This window comes from Megascapheus bottae, chromosome 30, assembly GCF_031878675.1.
Source record: "Megascapheus bottae isolate mThoBot1 chromosome 30, mThoBot2.hap1, whole genome shotgun sequence".
NCBI classification, from domain to species: domain Eukaryota; kingdom Metazoa; phylum Chordata; class Mammalia; order Rodentia; family Geomyidae; genus Megascapheus; species Megascapheus bottae.
This window is the reverse complement of record NC_143538.1, coordinates 1,380,130-1,399,999: the sequence shown is the minus strand read 5'-3', so window position 1 is coordinate 1,399,999 and position 19,870 is coordinate 1,380,130. Positions and strand designations below refer to the sequence as shown.

The 19,870-nt window shown below is 57.0% G+C and overlaps 1 protein-coding gene across 2 annotated transcripts; it reads right to left on the bottom strand.

Moving 5' to 3' along the window:
- Window positions 1-507: 507 nt before the first annotated feature.
- Pstpip1 (proline-serine-threonine phosphatase interacting protein 1) lies at window positions 508-16,736 on the bottom strand. 2 transcript variants are annotated; one of them, XM_090321440.1, is made up of 15 exons: window positions 16,612-16,736; window positions 8,617-8,717; window positions 7,819-7,893; window positions 6,653-6,687; window positions 6,439-6,545; window positions 5,123-5,185; window positions 4,452-4,550; window positions 3,707-3,752; window positions 3,313-3,392; window positions 2,828-2,926; window positions 2,360-2,456; window positions 1,985-2,075; window positions 1,343-1,398; window positions 1,136-1,269; window positions 508-729 (listed from the first exon to the last, which is right to left on the bottom strand). In XM_090321440.1, the coding sequence occupies exons 1-15, from the start codon at window positions 16,645-16,647 to the stop codon at window positions 598-600; spliced, it is 1,251 nt and encodes a 416-aa protein (XP_090177566.1). In that variant the 5' UTR covers window positions 16,648-16,736; the 3' UTR covers window positions 508-597. The 2 variants fall into 2 exon arrangements, with proteins under 2 accessions (XP_090177566.1, XP_090177567.1); XM_090321441.1 differs by having other exon boundaries at window positions 1,136-1,260.
- Between the last annotated feature and the right edge of the window lie 3,134 nt (window positions 16,737-19,870).

Sequence of the window (19,870 nt, the reverse complement as noted above, 5' to 3'; positions counted from 1 at the left end):
GGCATCGGACTTTCCTGAGCACATAGGTGGGCAGGAATGTGCCAGTTTCTGGAATGCAGCCAAGGAGAGCCAGGAGAAAAGCCACAGGCCACTGCTGGCTTCTCTGGTGGTGGAGAGCCTGAGGGCCCCGCCTGTGTTCCTGGACCCTGCATTGTAGGTTCTGTCCCCAGAAGAACTTAAAATTGTCAAGGGGCTCAGCAACTGTAATCCCAGCTACTCAGGAGGCTGAAATCTGAGGGTTGAGGTTCAAAGCCAATCTGGGCACTAAACCACCAGAAAACTGTAAGTGGGGCTGTGGCCCAAGGGTGGTAGCCTTGAGCTGAAGAGCTCAGGGACAGCACCCAGGCCCCGAGTTCATGCCCCATGACTCACAAAAATGAAAAGTGTTTCAGGCCCCTGACTGGCTAGTCCGGTGATGGTGGGGCTGTGTCCCCGACACCTCCCTCCCCCTTTGTCTCTGAGTTTGGTCCTTGACCCAGCGAAAGGAAAGGATGCAGGAGCCCAAAGGGAGTGGATGCCCCTTTATTCCCTTGGGAGGAGCTGGCACAGGCCTGGGCGGGAGTCCCTCGGGCTTCTCAGCAGCCATCAGCTGCCCCTTCAGAGCTTCTCCAGGTAGGACCCAGGGACAAAGCCCCGCTGCCCGTTTCGCTCCACCGTCCACCAGCCGTCCTCCCCTTCCAGCACGACAGCCAGGATGTCGCCTGCAGAAAGGTCCAGCTCCTCGGAGTTCTGCAGAGAGGAACAAGCCTGAGGCCTGAGGCCTGAGGCCCTGGCCTCCCAGCTGGGCCCAGAGGGTGGAAAGCACCCCACGAGAGGGTGGCCTGGGCTGGCTTTTCTGTGGCTGCGCCTCTGGACCATACGAGTGTTTGCCGTGCCCACAGCGCCCCCTACTGCCGGCCTGCACCCTCACCTTTCCAGCTCTGCACCCCTCTGGGCACTGTGGATTGGCCTGACTGGCCTGTGGTTATCTTGACACATCTGTCTTCCCTCCCTCTCCCTCCTTCACACCACACACACGCGCGCACGCGACATCAGAAAGTCACTTCTAGCTTGGCCAGGAGATTTGTGATGGTTTCCACACCCTCAGTCAGAGGTAGAGGCCCTGGCGGGCTGCGTGGAAGAGGGCTGGGCGCACCTGGGCTTTGTAGTCGTAGAGGGCACGGTAGTCCTGGGTGGGTGGCTCGTGTTTGCCCTGTGGGCCCTGCAGGCTGATGGCAGTGTACACCAGCTCCTGCTGCTCCGGCGCGGAGGCCAGGGTCTCTGTGGGGGCTGCAGGCAGGGTGAGACCCGGCCCCTTCCCCATCCTTCCCCTCCCCTGCAGCCGCCCGCGTCACACGTTTACCAGCGAGGGTGTGCGTGGATGTGGTCTTGGGGCTTCCGTGAAGCAGGCCGGAGAACCTGGGGTCAGGGAAGAGAGGGTGGGGAGCCATAAGCGAGGGATTGTCCCTGGATTCCCTCGGGGCAGGACAGCATGAGACTCATCTCCATTTACAAGCTACAAGTGGAGTCATGTCTGGGACAGCACCCAGGCCCTGAGTTCAAGTCCCAGGACCTGCATAAAAAGCCCAGTCTCCACTCTTGGCATCTCCCTCCGGGAAGAGCCATCCTTCAAGGCTCAGCAGACTCCTTCCCCTACATAGGACCGGCGCAGTGAGCCTTGGTGTCGCCTGGGGAGTTCTCGAAGGCTCTGTGCTTGGGCTCCTGGGCCAGTCACGCCTGCGGCCTGGTGGTAACAGCCTCAGAGCAGCGCCCGCCCAGAGCTGAGCTCAGTGGCTGGCTGCTGCCTGCTGGGATGCAGCTGAATGCCAAGTACTTCCATCCGGGGGCAGAGGGCACCCCCGGGGCAGATGCATCTGCTGGGTCCACCAGGGCCCAGTCCCTCAACACAGCACGGCACAAGCGTCCACACTGAGTGCCGATGGCCGTGCGGGTTGATGCCCGCTGCCCAGCCTCTGTGCCCTGTGTGCCGTCTGTGCAGTCTCACCTCTTTATCATGCCACAGGCCAGCGGCATGCCAGGGCTGCCAGCCAGAGGGGTCACTTCCCGGTCATAGTAGTTCTGGTACGGCACTGGAGCTGTGTGCAGACAGCAAGCCCGTGAGGCCACGGGGGGACCGCAGGGTCCCTGTCCCCAACCCAGGCTGAGGTCCCACTTTCCCTCTGGGCTGGACCATCCTGGGGCTCCTATTGTGGGAATCTCAAGAGCACATCCTCACTGCTCGGGAGACTGAGATCTGAGGATCATGGTTCAAAGCCACCCCAGGCAGGAAAGTCCACGAGCTGTATCCACAGAGAGCTGGTGCTGGGGTTCTAAGGCCCCAAGTTCAAACCCCACCACCACCAACAGAACAGCCTCCTACCTGGGGGCTCCGTGCCTGTGCTCTTGGCCTGGATGAAGCTGTTGATGTCCGTATCGACACTGCACCCCTCCAGCGTCAGCCGCACCTCCTCATAAAGCTGGGGATGCGCATAGTGGAGGCTGGAGGCCAGAGGCCAGCCTCTACCCCAGGTCCACTCCACATCCCCACCTGGCATTGCCACCGCTTAGCCCCAGAAATGAGACAGCCAGCAGGGAGTGGCTATCCACCCCGGGGCTCCTGAACCCCCAGGCTCCATCCTCTAAGGGGAGCCCCTGTTCCCCCACGCCACACACATAGATGTCCTCCTGCTTTGTTAAAGGACAGCCACACCCCCCAGCCACAGTAAAGAGCAGCTGGAGCCAGGGTGCAAGAACCCTGACCCGGGGGGCTCGAGGCTGGGGTCCCAGAAGAGCTACTGGTGCACTGAGGAATGGGGGTGCAAGGCTCACCCCCACCCCTCACCCCCACCTCGTCGTCCTTGACGCACTGCACGGAGAGCTGGTTGCAGTGAACCCACAGGGCGTTTCGGAGGATGGTAAGCCGGTCAAACTCCTGCAGCTGGAAGGCCTGGGAGCAGGGGGACCGGGGAGGAGGGATTGGGGGCCTGCAGGACAGGCCTCCCTGTGGGGTCACAGTCCCAGTGCTGGGGCTGCCAGCCCCCACCCCCAAGCGGAGGCTGGCATGGGAGCCAGGCCCTGGGGCCTGAGCACTGTCCCTGAGCTTCTGTGTTCAAGGCTGGGGCTCTACCCTTGAGCCACACCTCTACTTCCACTTTTATTTGGGGGTTCACTGGAGGTAGTCTCAGGCTAGCTTTGCACAGCCCTCAACCTCCTCAATTGCTAGAACTACAGACGTGTGCTGCCATGCCCGGCTATGGCTCCTTCTTTGGGACCAGGGAACAAGGATAGGAGGGTCGCAGCTGGGGAAACTGAGGCCGTGTGCTGGGTCCTCACCTCACAGGTGGTCCGGTGTTCCTGCTCCCACTCTCCCCGAAGTTTCTCCAGCTGCTCAATGCTTTGCCTGTACACTCGTTCTAGAAGCAGGGGGACCCTTAGGCGGGGCTCCCTCCTCCTCTCTGCGGCCCAGTGCCTGGCACCCCACATCCCTTGCTTCCTACAGGCCCATCCTGGGGTCCCCCTCCACACACAGCCAGGGAGCGGTGTAGCTGCTGACAGCGCTCCCCAGCCCGACCTGGCCCTGGTTCAGGGCTCAGAACCCCCCTGAACCCCACCTTTCATACCCTCACAAGTGGGAAACTAAGGCAGCCAGGCAGGAAGGGGGAAAATCCCAGGGCCTGCGGGGCCTCGGACGGGGCCGAAGGGCTGAGTGGCAGCCAGGACCACATACCTGCCTCAGTGGCCGAGTCCTTGCACTGCTTGGCTTTGTTCTGGCTCTGAAGAGATGGGGGGCGGGGGGGGGCGGTGCTGAGCCTGGGAGACACTGAAGCCTCACCCCCCCCAAGACCAGGCTGCTTCCCGTGAAAAGGGAATTCCAAATGGCCAGAGAGCCAGGCATGGCGTCCCAGCCTGTCCTCTTAACTCCTCGGGAGGCAGAAAATGGGGGATCGTGATCTGAGGCCAAGAATAAGTCATTCCCTAGACCTCATCTCAAGCGTTGGCAGGGCGCAGTCACACACACCCGCTGTCCAGCAGCTAAGGGGAGTGCACAGAGACCACAGGCCCGGCATAAAGCAAGGGGAAAAATGGGCTGGTGACAGAGCAGGGGTGGGGGACTCTGCAGGAATGCTGGGTGCCATGTGGGCGCTGTGTGATGGGACACTGGGTGGCTAGGAGCCCAGAGGTCAGAGCAGTTGAGAACCCAGGCCCTGGACAGCCTGTTTGTAGCCTCTCCAGGCCTCAGTTTCCTCTTTGTGGCATGGCCCTACCGAGCTCCTCTGCTGGGATCATTGAGGGGATTGGCGTCTACTTATTGCCCTGCCTGAGGAACAGTCCTGGGGTGCAGCCTGGGAAATGGCAAAGGGGAGCAGGGGAGCCTTTTCTCACCATGCTGCTATTCAAGGAAGCCCCTCAAATTAGAGAGCCAGAGAAGCATCGGGCCGATCGTGGGGTGTCGGCAGCCCAGCCCCACGCACCTTCTCTATCTGCTTGTGATGGCCGCCTGCGCCCAGGCGCTCCACCGCCTGCTCTGCGTCATCTGCATCGCGGCACTTCTGCTCGTACGCCTTCTTGGACTGTGGGAATAGAAGGGGTGACTGGGGGTTCAGGGGTGAGGGAGGAGCATCCCTCAGGGATGGGGGTCCAGGGTCAGGAACTGAGGTGGAGCAGAGGCCTGTGGGAAATTTTGCTCCAGGCTCCCCCAAAACAGGCTTGCCAGAGCCAACCCTACCTGAACCCCTGTAGCTAGGACAGGCCTTTGCACTGCTGCCTCTGGGTGGGTGGGGGAAGAGAGGGAGAGAGAGGGAGGGGGGAGAGGGAGAGAGAGGGGGACACCCAGTGCCAGTACCAAGACTTGATCTCGGGGCCTCAGTGCTGTTCCTTATTTTTTGGCTCAAGGCTGGCACTCTACCACTTGAGCCACACTTGCAGTTTTTTGCTGACGCCAGTGCCTGCTGGGAACTTCCGAGGTTGCTCCCCCACTCCACCCCACAAGCCCCCTCTCTAGGGCTGTCCCTTTGCCCTTCAGGCAGGGCTCCTGAGTGGGGCAGGGCTGGTCCACTTGGGCCTGGGGTATCTGCTGTGGCCCCCAGCAGGCGGATCTCACCCCAGATGCCCAGCGTAGGGGTCCCCGGCAAGGGCCGCTCACCTCCATGGCCTTCTTGTATAAGGACAGCTTGCTCTTCTGTACACGGTCCATGACAGCCTCGTACTGCAGGGGACACAGGCTCTGAGCTGGGCTGGAGGGGCCAGGGGCTGAGGCCTGGTACCCCCCCACTCCAGAATCTAGGGTGCTGGCCTCTCCTAGAGCCGCCTCTGGCTCAGACAGGCCAAAGGGAAGCCGAGGCTGGTGGCTCACACCTGTCATTTGAGCTGTTCAGGAGGCTGAAATAGGAGGGTCATGGTTCAAAGCCAGCCTTTGCAGCAAAGTCCATGAGACTGTGTATCTCCAGGGAACCACCAGAAAACAGGAAGTGGTGCTGTGACTCAAAGAGGTAGAAGGCCAGCCTTAAACAGAAAAACTCAGGGACAGTGCCCAGGCCCTGAGTTCAAGACCTACAACCAACCAAAACAAACAAAACCGCTAGATTCTGGTGAGTCCCACCTAAAATCCTAGCTACACAGGAGGCTGAGATTTGAGGTTCATGGGTTCAAAGCCAGCACAGGTAGAAGTCCCTGGGACTTATCATCAATTAACCACTCAAAAACCAGAAAGGAGCAGAGTGGCTCAAAGAGCACTAGCCTTGAGGACAAGAGCTCGGGGACAGCGCCCAGGCCCTGAGTTCAAGCCGTGGGACCAACACACATACATATGGCACAGAACGTGGGGTTTGAAGCGGGATAAGAATCCACTGTCTTCGTTTTCCATGCTTTCACGATGGCTCTGCCTCTCCTCGCCCCTCTCTGAGGTCCTCAGAGGCTGAGTCTGGCCTCACACCCAGGTCCTCCCTGCCAGGCCTCTCCCAGGAGGCTCACAAATCCCACCCCCCTGAGAAGCATCCTGGGCCTCTCTCCACGCCATGCTGCCTGGTGAAGGCTCCAGCTTCTACCACAGCCTCACCCTGACCATCTCCAGACCCTGTGTCAACATTATCAGGACGACCAAGCAGGGTGGCACATGCTTATAATCCCAGCTATTCAGGAGGCAGAGATGGAAGATCCCAGCCCCTGACTGGCCAGGGGAGAAACAATGAAAGCCTTGTCTCCAAAACAAGACAAAAGAGACGGGGGGTTGTGGTTGAAGTGGTAGAACACCTGCCCAGCACGCGTGAAGCCCTGAGTTCAAACCATGCTACTATCCCCCAAAATACCAGCATCTTCCATCCCCCCAGGCACTGGCACGGGACCCCACGGGGAATGTCACCATCACGCCAAGCCCCGCCCTCCCCCTTCCCTCCCCCCCCGGAGGCTGCCCCTGGCCTCCCCCCACCCCTGCCCCACCCCCTGGACCAGGCCGGAGCTCACCTTCTTCCTCTGCTCCTTCTGCCTCTCCCGGAACTCCTCCAGACTCCGAAGTTCATCTCGCAGGGCCAGCGCCAGCTGCATGTGGGCACTGCCCACGTTTTCTGTCTCTAAGGTCGCAGCATGCCCTCAGCCACCCCAGCTCACCCAAGGTGGACCAGCCCAGACCCCATCGCCACCATCCAGGCAATCCACCACCAGGGAGGGGAGGACTTACGCTGCTTCAGGGAGTCAAAGGCAGCCCTCAGGGAGCTGGAAATAAAAAGGTTCTGTCAGTGGGGAGGCAGTACCATGCCCACCAGAAGTGCTGGCTGCTCCAGGAGGACTTTTATTTTGGAAGGGGGACATTGGGCTATATAAGCTGTCCCATACTGGAAGAAGCTTCTGGAAGGGAAAGTCCTCTCTGGCAGAAGGAGGTATAGACATGCGTGGCTCCTGTCTGCGTCCTTCTACACCTCCAGGACCCCCCTCTCCTCCAGTGGGTTCCTAGGGTCCTTTGGGCCCAGGAGAGCCATCTGCGGTGGGCAGCATCCAGCCTCCAGAGGGCAGCCCTGTTGCTCTCCGCTCTGGAGCAACAATGTCGTAGTGCTGAGGTTGTTGACTGCACCAATGAGTGAGCAGGTGCCTGTGGCTCACACCTGACATCCTAGCAACTCAAGAGGCTGGGATCTGAAGATCGTGGTTCAAAGCCAGCCCCGACAGGAGAGTCCATGAGACTCTTATCTCCAGTGAACCCCAAACAGCTGGAAGTGGAGCTGTGGCTCAAGTGGTAGAGCGCCAGCCTTGAGCAAAAACAAAACTCAGAGCCAGCTCCCAGGCCCCCGAGTTCAAGCCCAGGACCGGCATGCATGCACACACAAGCACACACATGCACACGCATGCACACACGTGCACACACACAGAAGGCTGCATATACATGGAGCTTGAATGGAGCCAAGGCCTGGGCCAGCATGCACAGCCCAGTCCAGACCCCAGCCCAGGTCTGGGGCGGGACGGGGGGGAGGAGGGCCACTGAGCAGTCACAGGCCCGGTTTTTGGGGACAGGGCCTCTGCCTGCTCCAGAAGCTGACCCTGCAGCCAGACAGCCCGGCTTCAGCCCAAGCTCTGACACTGTAAGACCCCTGGGCAGGCTCGATGGGGTCTCCGGCCGCCACCCTATGGGTTACCGCCCCAGCCCTGGCCCGGTTGTGTGGCACCAGAATCCAGGTCTCTGTAGAGCCAGGCAGTTGGAGGCAGAAGGGGAAACTGAGGCCCGGGTATGACAGGGGCTGTCCAGGGACTCGCTGCAGAGTGGCTCGCCTGCCCCCTTGTGGCCACGTGGCCACATGACATGCACCGCAGACCCTCGGCCCCTCGCCCCACCTCCGCCCAGGGGAGCCTTACTTGATCTCGGTGTGGCCGCCTGCTTTCCTAGCGATCTGCACCAGCTCCTTCCCGTAGCGCTCCTCCGCCTGTGCCCTGCCAGGGTGGCGTCACCAAGTCACCAAGTCTACGCCCGTGTGCCCCCTCCCGGCCCCAGGTCCATGGGGCTGGACTCAGGGTCCCCCCCCTCCTGGAATCAGTTCTGGCCACATGCAGGCTGGGTTAGTGTGTGAGAGTGTGTGTGTGTGGGGGGGTGTGAGTGTGTGCGTGTGTGTGAGGGGCTTGCACTCGGGGCCTGGGTGTTGCCCATTGGCTGTTCCATTCGAGACAGGTGCTCTACCACTTGAGTTAGGCCCCCATTTCTGCCTTTTGGGCAGATGACTGGAGAAGAGCATTGTAGACGTGGCCGGGGGCCGCTGGCCTCGCCTGTCACCCAGCTACGCAGGAGGCTGAGATCTGAGGATCACAGTTCGAAGCCAACACGATCAGGAAAGCCTGTGAGCCTCTTATCACCAATGGGGGGGGAAAAAGCTGGAAGTGGAGCCGTGGTTCAAGGAGTAGAGCATCAGCGTTGTGGGGAGAGGCTAAGGGACACTGTCTAGGCCCTGAGTTCAAGCCTCGGGACTGGCACACACACAAAAAGAATCGAACAGACTTTTCTGCCCAGCCTCCCATCTCAGCCTCCTGAGCAGCCAGGGCTCCCGGGGTGAGCCACGGCCACCCGGCTTCTGGCTTCAGAGGTGGGGTCACTGTGAGCGCAGCTTGGCAGGGCCAGCCCAGGGCCCCACACCCCTGCCCTGCTGGGCCTGGCAGGCTCACCTCTGTCTCAGGAGCTCCTCCACATCCTTGCACATCTTCCTGCCATCCAGCAGCCGCTGCAGCAGCACCTCGTAGCCAGTGTGGGCTGTGAAGTCCCTGCACTGTGACCCAAGACAGATCTGCACTCAGGACAGCGGCCCTGGCTGGGCAGTGGAATGGACGCCCCGGGGTCGGGGGGCCTCTCTCCAGCCTCTTAGTTCTTAGGGCGCCAGCTCTGGACGCACAGAGGAGTGGACCGAGACGGCCACGCCTGGGATCAAGATGGCACACCAGCGCCAAGCATGGTGGCTCACGCCTGTAATCCCAGCTGCATGCAAGGCTCAGCGCTAAGGATTACAGTTCAGAGGCAGCCAGGGCAGGGAAGTCCCTGGGACTGTCTCCAGGGAACCAGCAAAAAGTCAGACAAAGAGGGGCAACCCAAGTGGTAGAGCACCAGCCTTGAGCAAAACGAAAACACAAACGGCGACAGAGAGAGGCCTTAAGTTCAAGTCCCAGAGTACAACGAAGAAAGTAAGACAGGAATCCAGACTCCCGGGGTCCTGTCCTTCACCCCAGGGTGTTTGGCCCAGTTCTCCAGGGCCAGGGTGGGGGTGAGGACGCCCTGGGTTCCCAGGTTCGAGGAAGACCAAGGACCTACACTGGCCATGCTGGGGCCGGCAGAGGCTGGAGCCCCAGGCCTGCGGTGCCCACAGATCCTCCAGCACCCACGAAGTCTGGAGCTGCCGCCGTGTGAGCCACAGTCACAAGTGAAGGAATGTTCCCAGAAAATTCCTGAACTCCCCCCCCCAGCCGCCCCCACCAAGGGGGTGGGTTCTGACTCATGGCATAGGGCTAGGGCTGGGAGGAAAGAAGGAACTGGAAAAATCCATCCCAACACACAGTTGGGAAGACGGCAGCTTACCCCACCCCCTCCCGCCCCCAGCACAAGTCAGCTCAGGTCAGCCTTCTGCCCCCCCCACCTGAACCTCCCCCCCCTGCCTGGGCCCAGATTCTGCCCTGGCTCTGAAATTCATGGACCCTCTAGGATCATTTCTTTCCAAAAGAATACCTCAAGCTGGGGCCGGGAGTTTGGCCTAGTGGTTAAAGTGCTTGCCTAGCATGCATGAAGACCCGGGTTCGATTCCTCGGTACCACATACATAGAAAAAAGCTGGAAGTGGTGCTGAGGCTCAAGTGGTAGAGCTCTAGCCTTGAGAAAGTCCAAGGACGGTGCTCAGGCCCTGAGTTCAAGACCAGGCCTGGTAAAAAAAAAATAATAATAACAATAAATAAAATAGGCAGATTGCAGTTTAGGCCCAAAGTGGTCACCAGAGGCCGGGGCGCAGGGGACATGCAGGGACGGCACAGGGAAGGGCTGGCAGTCCTGCTTACAGACGCTCTGGCTCCGTTCTGGGCAGAGCTGGGGTACCCATTGTCTAGGCACCCCCATGGCTGGGCAGAAAAGCCACCTCTGTAGCCACCAACACTTCCTCCTCTTCCTGGTTGAATCATCCAGGTTTCGGGGGGAGGCGCTGACCGCAGGCCCCGGGCCTGACCCACTCACTTCCCTTCTTTCGTGGGGCTGGGCTACTCTCTGCCCTACTTCCTTTCCTGTGCCAAGAGCTGACTGACGAGCTGGCACCGGTAGCTCTCACCCGTCACCCTGGCAACTCAGGACGCTGAGATCTGAGCATCACAGTTTGAAGCCAGCCTGGGCCTGAAAAGGCCCAGGAGACTCTTATGGCTAAGCAACCACCAAAATCCAAGCTGGAACTGGAGGTGTGGCTGAAGCGGTAGAACACAGGCCGTGAATGAAAAGGCTCAGGGGCAGCACCCAGGCCCTGAGTTCAAGCCCCACCACACACACACACACACACACACACACACACACACACACACACAGACTGGAATATCATCTTGCCATAAAAATGTACAGGAATGAGACAGATACTGTGCTGAGCCAGGCACAATGGCTGCCTCCCGTCATCCCAGCTACTCAGCCGATGTCAATAGGCGGATCACGGTCCAGGCATGCCTGAACACTATGGCAAGTCAAATAACCCAGGAAGGTTTCTCAAATAGTCAAATCCACAGGGACAGGAAGTGGAAACAGAGGTCAGATAGGGGTTGGAAACAGAATGCCCTAAAGCCATCTGATGAAGGCCAGCCATGGCGGAGGCCAGCTATGGAGAGAGACATACTGGAAAGTGAGATCTGAGGATTGTGGTTCGAAGCCAGCCTGGGCAGGAAAAGCCCAGAGATTCTTATCTCCAATGAGCCACCAGAAAACCTCAAGTTGTGTTATGGCTCAAGTGGTAGAGCTCTAGCCTTGACAAAGCCCAACGACAGTGCCCAGGCCCTGAGTTCAAGCCCCTGGACTGGCAGCAAAAGAAAAAAGAAAGAAAGAAAGAAAGAAAGAAAGAAAGAAAGAAAGAAAGAAAGAAAGAAAGAAAGAAAGAAAGAAAGAAAAATCAGATGTAGCTGAGCTAGAGCCTGAGCTGGACCCTTAGAAGTGGAGGCTGGGGTGGTAGAGGATCGGGGTAGGGAGGCCCCCTCTCCACCCTCTGCCTGCCTCACCACTGCCTCACTTCATTCTGCCTCTTCCCCGCTCCCCAGCAGGCCTCAGTTTCCGCTTCCTGTCTCACACGCAGAGCTGGATACTTGCTGGTGCTACTTCCTGTTGCCCAATGTTCTGTGGCTTGTCCCCAGAAGTGCAAGGAGGTGTCACCACCAGTCCAATCGGTCACCACCATCACCCCACAAACGCAGAGCCTTGGCCACCCAGGCCCTCGGCCCTTCACCATCTCCTCTCTGGAGAGCAGAGCTAAGACACCAGCATAATAGCAACACAACGTGCGCTACAAAGTTAGACCAAAAGGACTGGGGAGGTTTCCATCGTGGGTATATAACACATGCATGGCTGAGTGCCTGGGGCTCACGCCTTATCATCCCAGCCATTCAGGAGGCTGGGACCTGAGGATCAAGGTTCAAAGCCAGCCTGACCAATCAGTTCGTGAAAACTGTGAACTCCAACGAGCCAGCGGGAAAAAAAAAAAGCTGCAAGTGGAGTCGTGGCTCAAGTGGTAGAGTGCCAGTCTTGAGCAAAAGAAGGCTTAGGCCCAGAGTTCAAGCCTCAGAACTGGCACCAGAGCAAAAAGCAGTGTTTGAGAAGGTGAGAAGTAACTGGAGGAAGTTGAGTTCATAGAGGGCCAAATTCTGTACCGCAGTAAGAAGCCACATTGTTATAATTCCCTTTTACTACCAGCACTATCAGCAGGTGATGCTCCAGTGTGTTTCAGTAGATTCAGGAATAAGCCCTACATTTTTATTGACCCACCATTGAAAGCAAGAAGATTCTAGAAACCAAGGGAGGGAGAACACTTGTTCCCCTGGGAGACAACCCCACAGAAGCACAGGAGAAAACATGACCACTTGTCCCTGCCGGTGCTCTACCCCTTGAGCCACGCCCCCAGCCCAGCTTTTTGCTGGCTACGCTGGCCTTGAAGGACAGTCTTCTGGATCGCAGCCTTCTGAGGAGCTGGTTAGAATAAGTGTGAGATACTTCCAAGTCCCAGGACAAGCCAAAGTGGGGGCCCCTTCGGTCCCCTTCCAAATGAGGAACTTCAGAGTCTCCACACTAGAAAAGGGAAGAGGCACCAGCTGCCAAGGGGTGCACGAGACTGGGGAGATCTCAGCAGTGCGTGCGTGCGTGCGTGTGTGTGTGTGTGTGTGTGTGTGTGTGTGTGTGTGTATGTGTGCGCATGCATGCATGTATGCTTGTGCAAGCGCTCAGCTGGCCTCCTCCACCCCTCACCTTTCCTTTTAACTATCCCCAAACCACGAGGTTTACATCCCAATAACACCCGCGCCTCAGGACAGTGGCTCAGGACTGTCATCCCAGCTACTGGTGGGGGGGCCGGGAGAGCTGAGGTAAGTGGGGGGAAGGGAGAGCTGAGGTAAGAGGATCATAGTTTGAAACCAGCCTGGGGGGGGAGAAAAATCTTGGAGAGACTCTTATCTCCAAGTAACCAACCACCAAAAAGTCCAAAGTGGAGACGTGGTTCAAGTGGCAGAATACTAGCTTTGGGTGAGGAAAAAAAAAGGCAAGGGAAAACATAGGACTCTGAGTTCAAGTCCCAGGATTGCACACACACACACACACACACACACACACACACACACACGCACATGTTAGGCACTTGAGAGGCTGAAAACAAGAGGTTCAAATTCCGGGCTGCCCCTGGCAGAAAACGTCCTCTCTTCCTGTTCTAAGTGGGAGGCTGAGAATGGAGGATCAAGCCCGGCCAGAGGGGAAAGGCTGTGAGCCTCCATCTCCGCAGAAGGGACGCTGGGCATGGCAGGCCCCACACATCTGTAATCCCAGCCTTGATCAGAGGTTCAAAGCCGGCCAAGAGAGCAGGCACCAGTGGCTCACACATGTCAACTTAGAAACTCGGGAGGCGGAGATCTGAGGATCACAGTTCAAAGCCAGCCCAGGCAGGAAAGCCTGTGAGACTTTTCTCTCCAAGAATCCAACAAAATGCTTCAGGTGGTGTTGTGGCTCAAGTGGTAAAGCTTTGAGCAAAAAAAAAAAAGCTCAGGGATAGGTCCTGAGTTCAAACCCGAAGATGGGTGCGTGCTTTTGCACACGTGTGGGCACACATACACACAGAGGCAGATCAAGAATCAGTCACAAGCCTGGGCAAGAAGTGAGAATTGTTTTTCATTTTTATTTTTTTGCCAGTCCCAGGGCTTGAACTCAGGGCCTGAGCACTGTCCTTGGACTTTCTCAAGGCTAGAGCTCTACCACTTGAGCCACAGCACCACTTCCTGCCTTTTCTATGTGGTACCAAGGACTGGAACCGGGTCTTCCCGCATGCTAGGCAAGCACTCTGCCACGAGGCCATGCTCCCGGCCCCAGGACATGCAAACTTTATGCAAAAAGTTACTTGCATTTTCTCTTGGCAGTGGGCTGGGCTGGGGTGGGGAGCTGGGGGGTGGTGTGAGCTGTTTTCTTCCAGGATGTGCTCTCACTTTTTGTGTGTGCCAGTCCTGGGGTTTGAACTCAGTCAGGGTCTAGGAATCATCCCTGAGCTTTTTTGCTCAAGGCTGGTGCTCTACCACTTGAGCCACAACTCCACATCTGGCTTTTTGCTATTTTTTATTTATTTATTTATTTTTTTGCCAGTCCTGGGCTTGAGCTCAGGGCCTGAGCACTGTCCTTGGACTTTCTCAAGGCTAGAGCTCTACCACTTGAGCCTCAGCACCACTTCCAGCTTTTTTCTATGTATGTGGTACCGAGGAATTGAACCCGGGTCTTCATGCATGCTAGGCAAGCACTTTAACCACTAGGCCAAACTCCCAGCCGGCTTTTTGCTATTTAATGGGAGATAAGAGTCTCAGACTTGGCTGTCCTGGCTGGCTTGGAACTGTGATGATGTTTACAGCTCAGCCTCCTGAGTAGCGGGGATTACAGGCTTGAGCCATGGGTGTCTGGTTCTTGCTTGCACTCAGGACCAGAGCTGGGCTCTCCCTGTGAGAGACGCAAGCCTTGTCTGCGGGGAAGTTCTCTGTCCTTCACCTGGACCTCGTCTCACAGATGGGATAGGATCTGAGGCTCAGCCACACCCTTCCTGAACTGTGGTTGGTGAGCTTTATGGCAGGGTCTAGGGCAGAAATGATCCCGCCCCTCTCACTGCCACCTCCCCCGCCCCTCTCAGTTTTAATGAGAAACAGCGGGTATCAATTCCCACTTCTGAGCCCCTGTTAGTGCACTAGGGGAAAATAAGAGCGTCTGAGAGTTCTGGTCCCTTCCAACAACCTCAGAGCCAGGCACCGGTGATCACGCCTGTAATCCCAGCTACTCAAGAGGCTGAGATCTGAGGATTTGCCCATCGAAAGCAGCCCTGGTGGGCAAAGCTGAAAGACTCTGTCTCCAGTTAGCCAGCCCAAAGCTCACTCAAGTGGCAGCCAGCCAGCCTTGATCAAAAAGGCCAATCGAGCGCACAAGGCCCCGAGTTCAAGTCCCAGTACCAGCACATACAAAAGAAACTGCTTGCAGGAGCGTTTTCAGTAAGACCATCTTAGATTCATCAGAAATATTTCCCTCCCTCCTTTCCTGTCGGCCAACTTCTGCCAGACCCAAGCCAGCCTGCTCTGGAAAGTCTGTGAGACTGCTATGTTCCATTAACCAGCAAAAAGCTAGATGTGGCGGCGTGATTCAAGCGGTAGGGCACCAGCCTTGCATGTAAGACCTAAGGAGTAGCATCTGGACCTGAGTTCAAGCCTTGGCATAAACAAAAGAAAGGAAACAAGAGGAAAGGGGAAAAAGCAGAGGACCAACCAAAATCCTCCTCTATCCGTTTCACCTCATCTTCTTGCCTCGGGGGAGGTGAGAGCACAGACTTTTTGCCTCTGTTTCTCCATCTCAGTCCCTGAGGCCAATGTCGTAATGGCATCCCAAGAGGAGAAGCCAGCACTCTGACCCCGGCAGAGGCTTCTCTAATCCCAGCAGTGTGACTTGAGACAAGTCTGTCAAGGTCTCTGTGCCTCAGTTTCCTCATCTGAATAACCAGGGTGACAACAGCCTCTATGTCATCAGTGCTGTGGGGGTTAAACCGGTGGATAAAAATCAGAAGCCCAGAATTCAGGCTTCAGTACTGGCACAGTTAATCAGTCAACCAATCAATAAAGGACTATTGAAGGCTAAGTAGTACTAAACTCAGAAAGAAATTGGGGTGCCGGTGGTTCACACCTGTGATCTCAGCTACTCAGGTGGCTGAGATCTGAGGATCACTCAGTTCAAAGCCAGCCAGGGCAGGAAAGTTTGTGAGACTCTCTCATCCCTAGAGAGCTACAAAAAACCTGCACCCCCACGTGGAGCTGTGGTTCAAGTGGTAGAGTGCCAGCCTTGAGCACAAAAGCTCAGGGATAGCGCCCAGGACCTGAGTTTAAGCCCCAGGGCCAGCACAAAAATATAGAGAAACTGAGGCCCAGAAAGCTCCCTCCCCCGCCATGCTCAGGAGGGAAGAAAGGCCTGCCTCAGTATCTCCTATCCTCCCAGCTTGAGCCTAAGGAACAGGCAGCTGAGTAGAGGACCAGATTTCTCCGATGAGGCGGGAAATAGAAACAACCCCTAGTTCTAACTAGAAAGGCCTTGACTTCCCAGTAAAGCCAAGTGGAGAATGCACAGAGGAACCCAGACTACAGGACCTCAAAATACCACTCGCTTCCTGCACTGACACGGTGCCATCATTCCTGGTGCACGGCCCATCGAGCTTCTCAGGGAAGCAGGGGTTAGAGGAAGAAGAGACCTGCCACCAGGTGAGGCTGGGCAGGCACCTGGAATTCAGTACATAGATTTCCACTAGACAGAGAAACTGAGGCTCGGGGGATGGAAAAAAGGATCTGTCTTCTTCAAGCCCTTGCCTAGGTCAAACTTCTCGGGGCCACTGGGTGTGGCAGATCACCCTGTCATCCCGGCTGCTCGGGAGGCTGAGAGTCAAGATTTAGAACTGAATAGACACGTCCAAGAGCTTCTCCTCTCCAATGAACCAGCAAAAAAAAAGGGGGAAAAAAGCCAACAGTGGAGCTGTGGCTCAGGCAGTGCAGCGCCAGCCTTGCGTGATAAAGCTAAGAATACACAACCCCCCAGGCCCCACAGGACAAAACAAACAAAAAATACTCCCTGGTGTGAACGCCTGCTGGGGCAGGGCAGGGGGTCCCCAAGAAAATCACCCCTGGAAGCCCAGAGGACTGCCCACATCCAGGGGTAGAGGGCTGGCTATTTAGGGGGGAATCAATATCCTAGCCTGGCCATCTACCCATTCCACACCCCCCATACCCCAGAATCCTCTAACAGTCAGAAACCCCCTTAATCTGGCCACCACCATCACAGGACCCCAATATTTTTATGAGCCCATACCCACTGCGCCCCATCAGCAGCAGCCATGGGGACCTCTGAACCCCTGTATCCTCAGATGATGACACCCCCCCCCTCCAAAAGCTGGCCACTTACCCAGAATGCATCTCGGAAGTGCAGCTGTGCGATCATAATCAGGCCGGGAGCTACTCAAGCCAGGAGCCCCGGTCCAGGTCTCTCACCGGCGGAGTGGGGAGCTCAGCCTGCTGGGCTGGGGTTTGAAGCAGTGCAGTGGGGAAGGGGTTGTGTTCAGGGCCAGCAGGCCAGGCCGGCCTCCAGGAGGGAGCCACACAGCACCGAGTAAAATGCCAACCGGATGGGAGGCAGAGGCCAGGCCAGGCGAGGCCAGGTTGGGTGAAGCAGGGAGCCTGGAGCCCGCACAGGAAGGTTTGTGCAAGTTCTGGGCCCCTCCTGCCTGGGGCAGGCCCGGCCCTCGCCCACAGGAAGTGAAGCTCGCTGGAGTCTTCTAGAAGGCTCCGCCTGCCACCTGCCACCCTGCAGCCTGCCTCTGCCTGTCTCCTGCTCAGGTCCACCTCCAAATCATCAAGACAGGGAGCCTGTGGCTTAGGAGCCCCTGGGGTTTGCCACCCACCCAGCCCAGACCCCAAGAAAGGTGTGTGTGTGTGTGTGTGTGTGTGTGTGTGTGTGTGTGTGTGTCTGTGTGTCTGTGTCTGTATCTCTGTGTGTGTTGGTCCTGGGGCTTGTATTCAGGGGCTGGATACTGTCTCTGAGCTCTTTTGCTCACTTCTGGTTTTCTGGTGGCTCATTGGAGATCAGAGTCTTTCGAGGCTGGCCTCACACCCTGATCCTCCCGTCTTAGCCTCCTGAGTAGCTGGGATGGCAGGTGTGAGTTATGATTCTCAGGCTTTTACAGGCTTTCCACGGCTGTCCCCAGACCCCCAGACCCCAACCTGTCCTCAATTCGCACAGAGCCCAGGAAAGACACAGCTCCAAGTCCTTGAGGCTGTGGAAGCAGAGGCCAGAGGGACAGGTAAGTAGCCATGGGCAAAGCCTAGGGCACCTGCGCTGGGTCCCCTCCCCACTCCACAAACAAGGTCAGTCCCAGAGGATGGGGTCATACAGGCCCAGGGCGCAGGGGCTCTCGCCTGTCGTCCCAGCTACTCAGGAGGCTGAGATCTGAAGATCGAGGTTCAAAGCCAGCCCAGGCAGGAAATGCCATTAGACACTTATCTCTAAGGAGCCACCAGAAAAGTGGAAATGACGCTGTGGTTCAAAGTGGTGGAATGCTAACTTTGAGGAAAACCAAACCAAAACTCAGAGGGAGCACCCAGACCCTGAGTTCAAAGCCCACAACCAACAACAATAACAAAAACCCAATGCACAAAACCCAAAACACCTTCGATGGGATAAGAGGCCCCCGATTCACCCTTCCCTCTGCCATTTTGGAAAAAGAGTGCTGAAATTTCAGACGTGATCTGGAGGAGACAGGAAAGAATATCCACTCAGCAAAATAATAAAAAAGAAAATAGCCAGCCAGGGCTGCGGGAAGCCAGGGTGGGCTGGAAGAAGTAGTTACTCCCAAATCACCACCTTCTTGAAGTCTGCCTTACAATTCACAGGGCCCTGAGGTTAGATAAGAAGAAATAGCTAAGCTCTCAAGTGCTGGCTGTACAAGCTAGGATGTAGAGAGACGAGACACACCCAGGCTGCTTGGGGGGGGGAAAATGCCAGCCAAGGGGGAGCAAACCAGAACACTGCCGAGCTGTGGAGGAGGTGCCTGGAAGCCCCGAACAGCCCGGATCCTCAGATTTAAGCTGGAAACATCTTCATTAGCACAGCGCTGCAGTTACCACAGTGGACAGAATGGCTCTCCTCCCTCCATCATCACCATCCTAGCACTTGGTCCATCCCTCCAGCCCCCTTTTTGCATTTTTCTTGTAAGATCGGGCCTCTCTTTTTACCCAGGCTAGCCTGTGACCCACCTAGATGTATTTCTTTTCTTTTTTCTTTTTGCCAGTCCTGGGACTTGAACTCAGGGCCTGAGCACTGTCCTTGGGCTTTCTCAAGGCAAGAGCTCTACCACTTGAGCCACAGTGCCACTTCTGGCCTTGTCTGTGTATGTGGTACTGAGGAATCGAACCCTGGTCTTGGTGCATGCTAGGCAAGCACTCTACCACTAGGCCACAGTCCCGGCCTCACCTATGTGTATTTCTGAAATCAGGTTTGTTTTGGAGCCCAGGTGTGAAGTCCCCTGGCCTTATGTGCCAAATAACCAGGCTTGGTGAAGGCAGGAAAAGGAGGCAGATTCCATGGCCGCCACAGGAAACGGCACTGCAAGACATCTTTAGTGTCTTCAGGGGTGTGGACATTGGCCTCAGGTTACATGGGGAGAATGGGGGGCAGGGGTGGGAAAGGTCTGCAGTGACTCCTGGCCCGGGTCACAGGAGAGCCTGGAGGACCCGAGCGCAGTCTTGGTCTCTGGAGGAATTCTGGAGATGCCACTCTGTCTCAGGATCCCAGCGGCACTCAGTGATTGCCTGCCTGCAGGCTTTCACATGATCAGAAGCCAGGTACGTGGCTCTTGCTTATCATCCCAGCTACTCAGGAGACAGATCTGAGGATGGAGGTTCAAAGCCAGCCCGGGTAGGAAAGTCTGTGAGACTCTCATCTCCAAATAACCACTAAAAAGCCAGAAGTGGGGCTGTAGCTCAAGTGGTAGAGCACTAGCCTTGAGCAAAAGAGCTCAGGGGCAGTGCCCAGGCCCTGAATTCAAGCCCCAGGACCCGCATAGACAGACAGACAGATGATTGACCTATATTGCCCCTCCCTCCATTTCTGGTCCAGCATTCCTTGGCCTTTTATCATTCTCTCCCTAGCCTTATTATCTTGAACTCCAGGTCCTTTGCACGTGCTGTCCTTTCCTCACCCTGGCCTCTGCCTGGCCCAGCTCAGCTCTCTGGCCTCATCATTCCTTTAGAGATTCCATCTCGGATAGAAGGGATATGGAGGAGCCCATGGAGAAGGGCCAGGGGCGGCTCCACCCCTGTCAGCTTGTGGGGAGCTTGTGGCCTGCTGTTTTTGAGGGGACCCCCCAGGTGGTCTCTCCCTGCAGGCCTCCACTGTTCACCTGGGGGGGTGGGTTTGCACCTCTCTGAGCAATGTGAAGAACCCTGAAGACAGACGCTTGTGTCCCAGGCCTCCTGAGTAAATGTGAAAGTTCAGGAGGCCACCTTTGTTTGGTAACCGTTGCCTCTGGGGCCCCCACCTCACTCCAGAGGCGGCAGCCTCCACCCGCTGCCTCCTTCTAGAACTTTCCCAGCCAGAGGCGTTTGTTTCCTCAGAGGAGCCTCACAGCCCCCCCACCAGGTCCCTGCCTGCTCACTTCCTCTGCACC

What these genes read in the sequence shown, in the direction of transcription:
- Pstpip1 (XM_090321440.1), bottom strand. Translation starts at nt 16,647, where the DNA reads ATGATCGCACAGCTGCACTTCCGAGATGCATTCTGG. An exon ending in GCCTGTGGCATGATAAAGAG is followed by an intron (nt 1,399 to 1,984) that starts GTGAGACTGCAC and finishes CCCTGACCCCAG; the next exon opens with GTTCTCCGGCCTGCTTCACG. An exon ending in ATCCACGCACACCCTCGCTG is followed by an intron (nt 1,270 to 1,342) that starts GTAAACGTGTGA and finishes CCCTGCCTGCAG; the next exon opens with CCCCCACAGAGACCCTGGCC.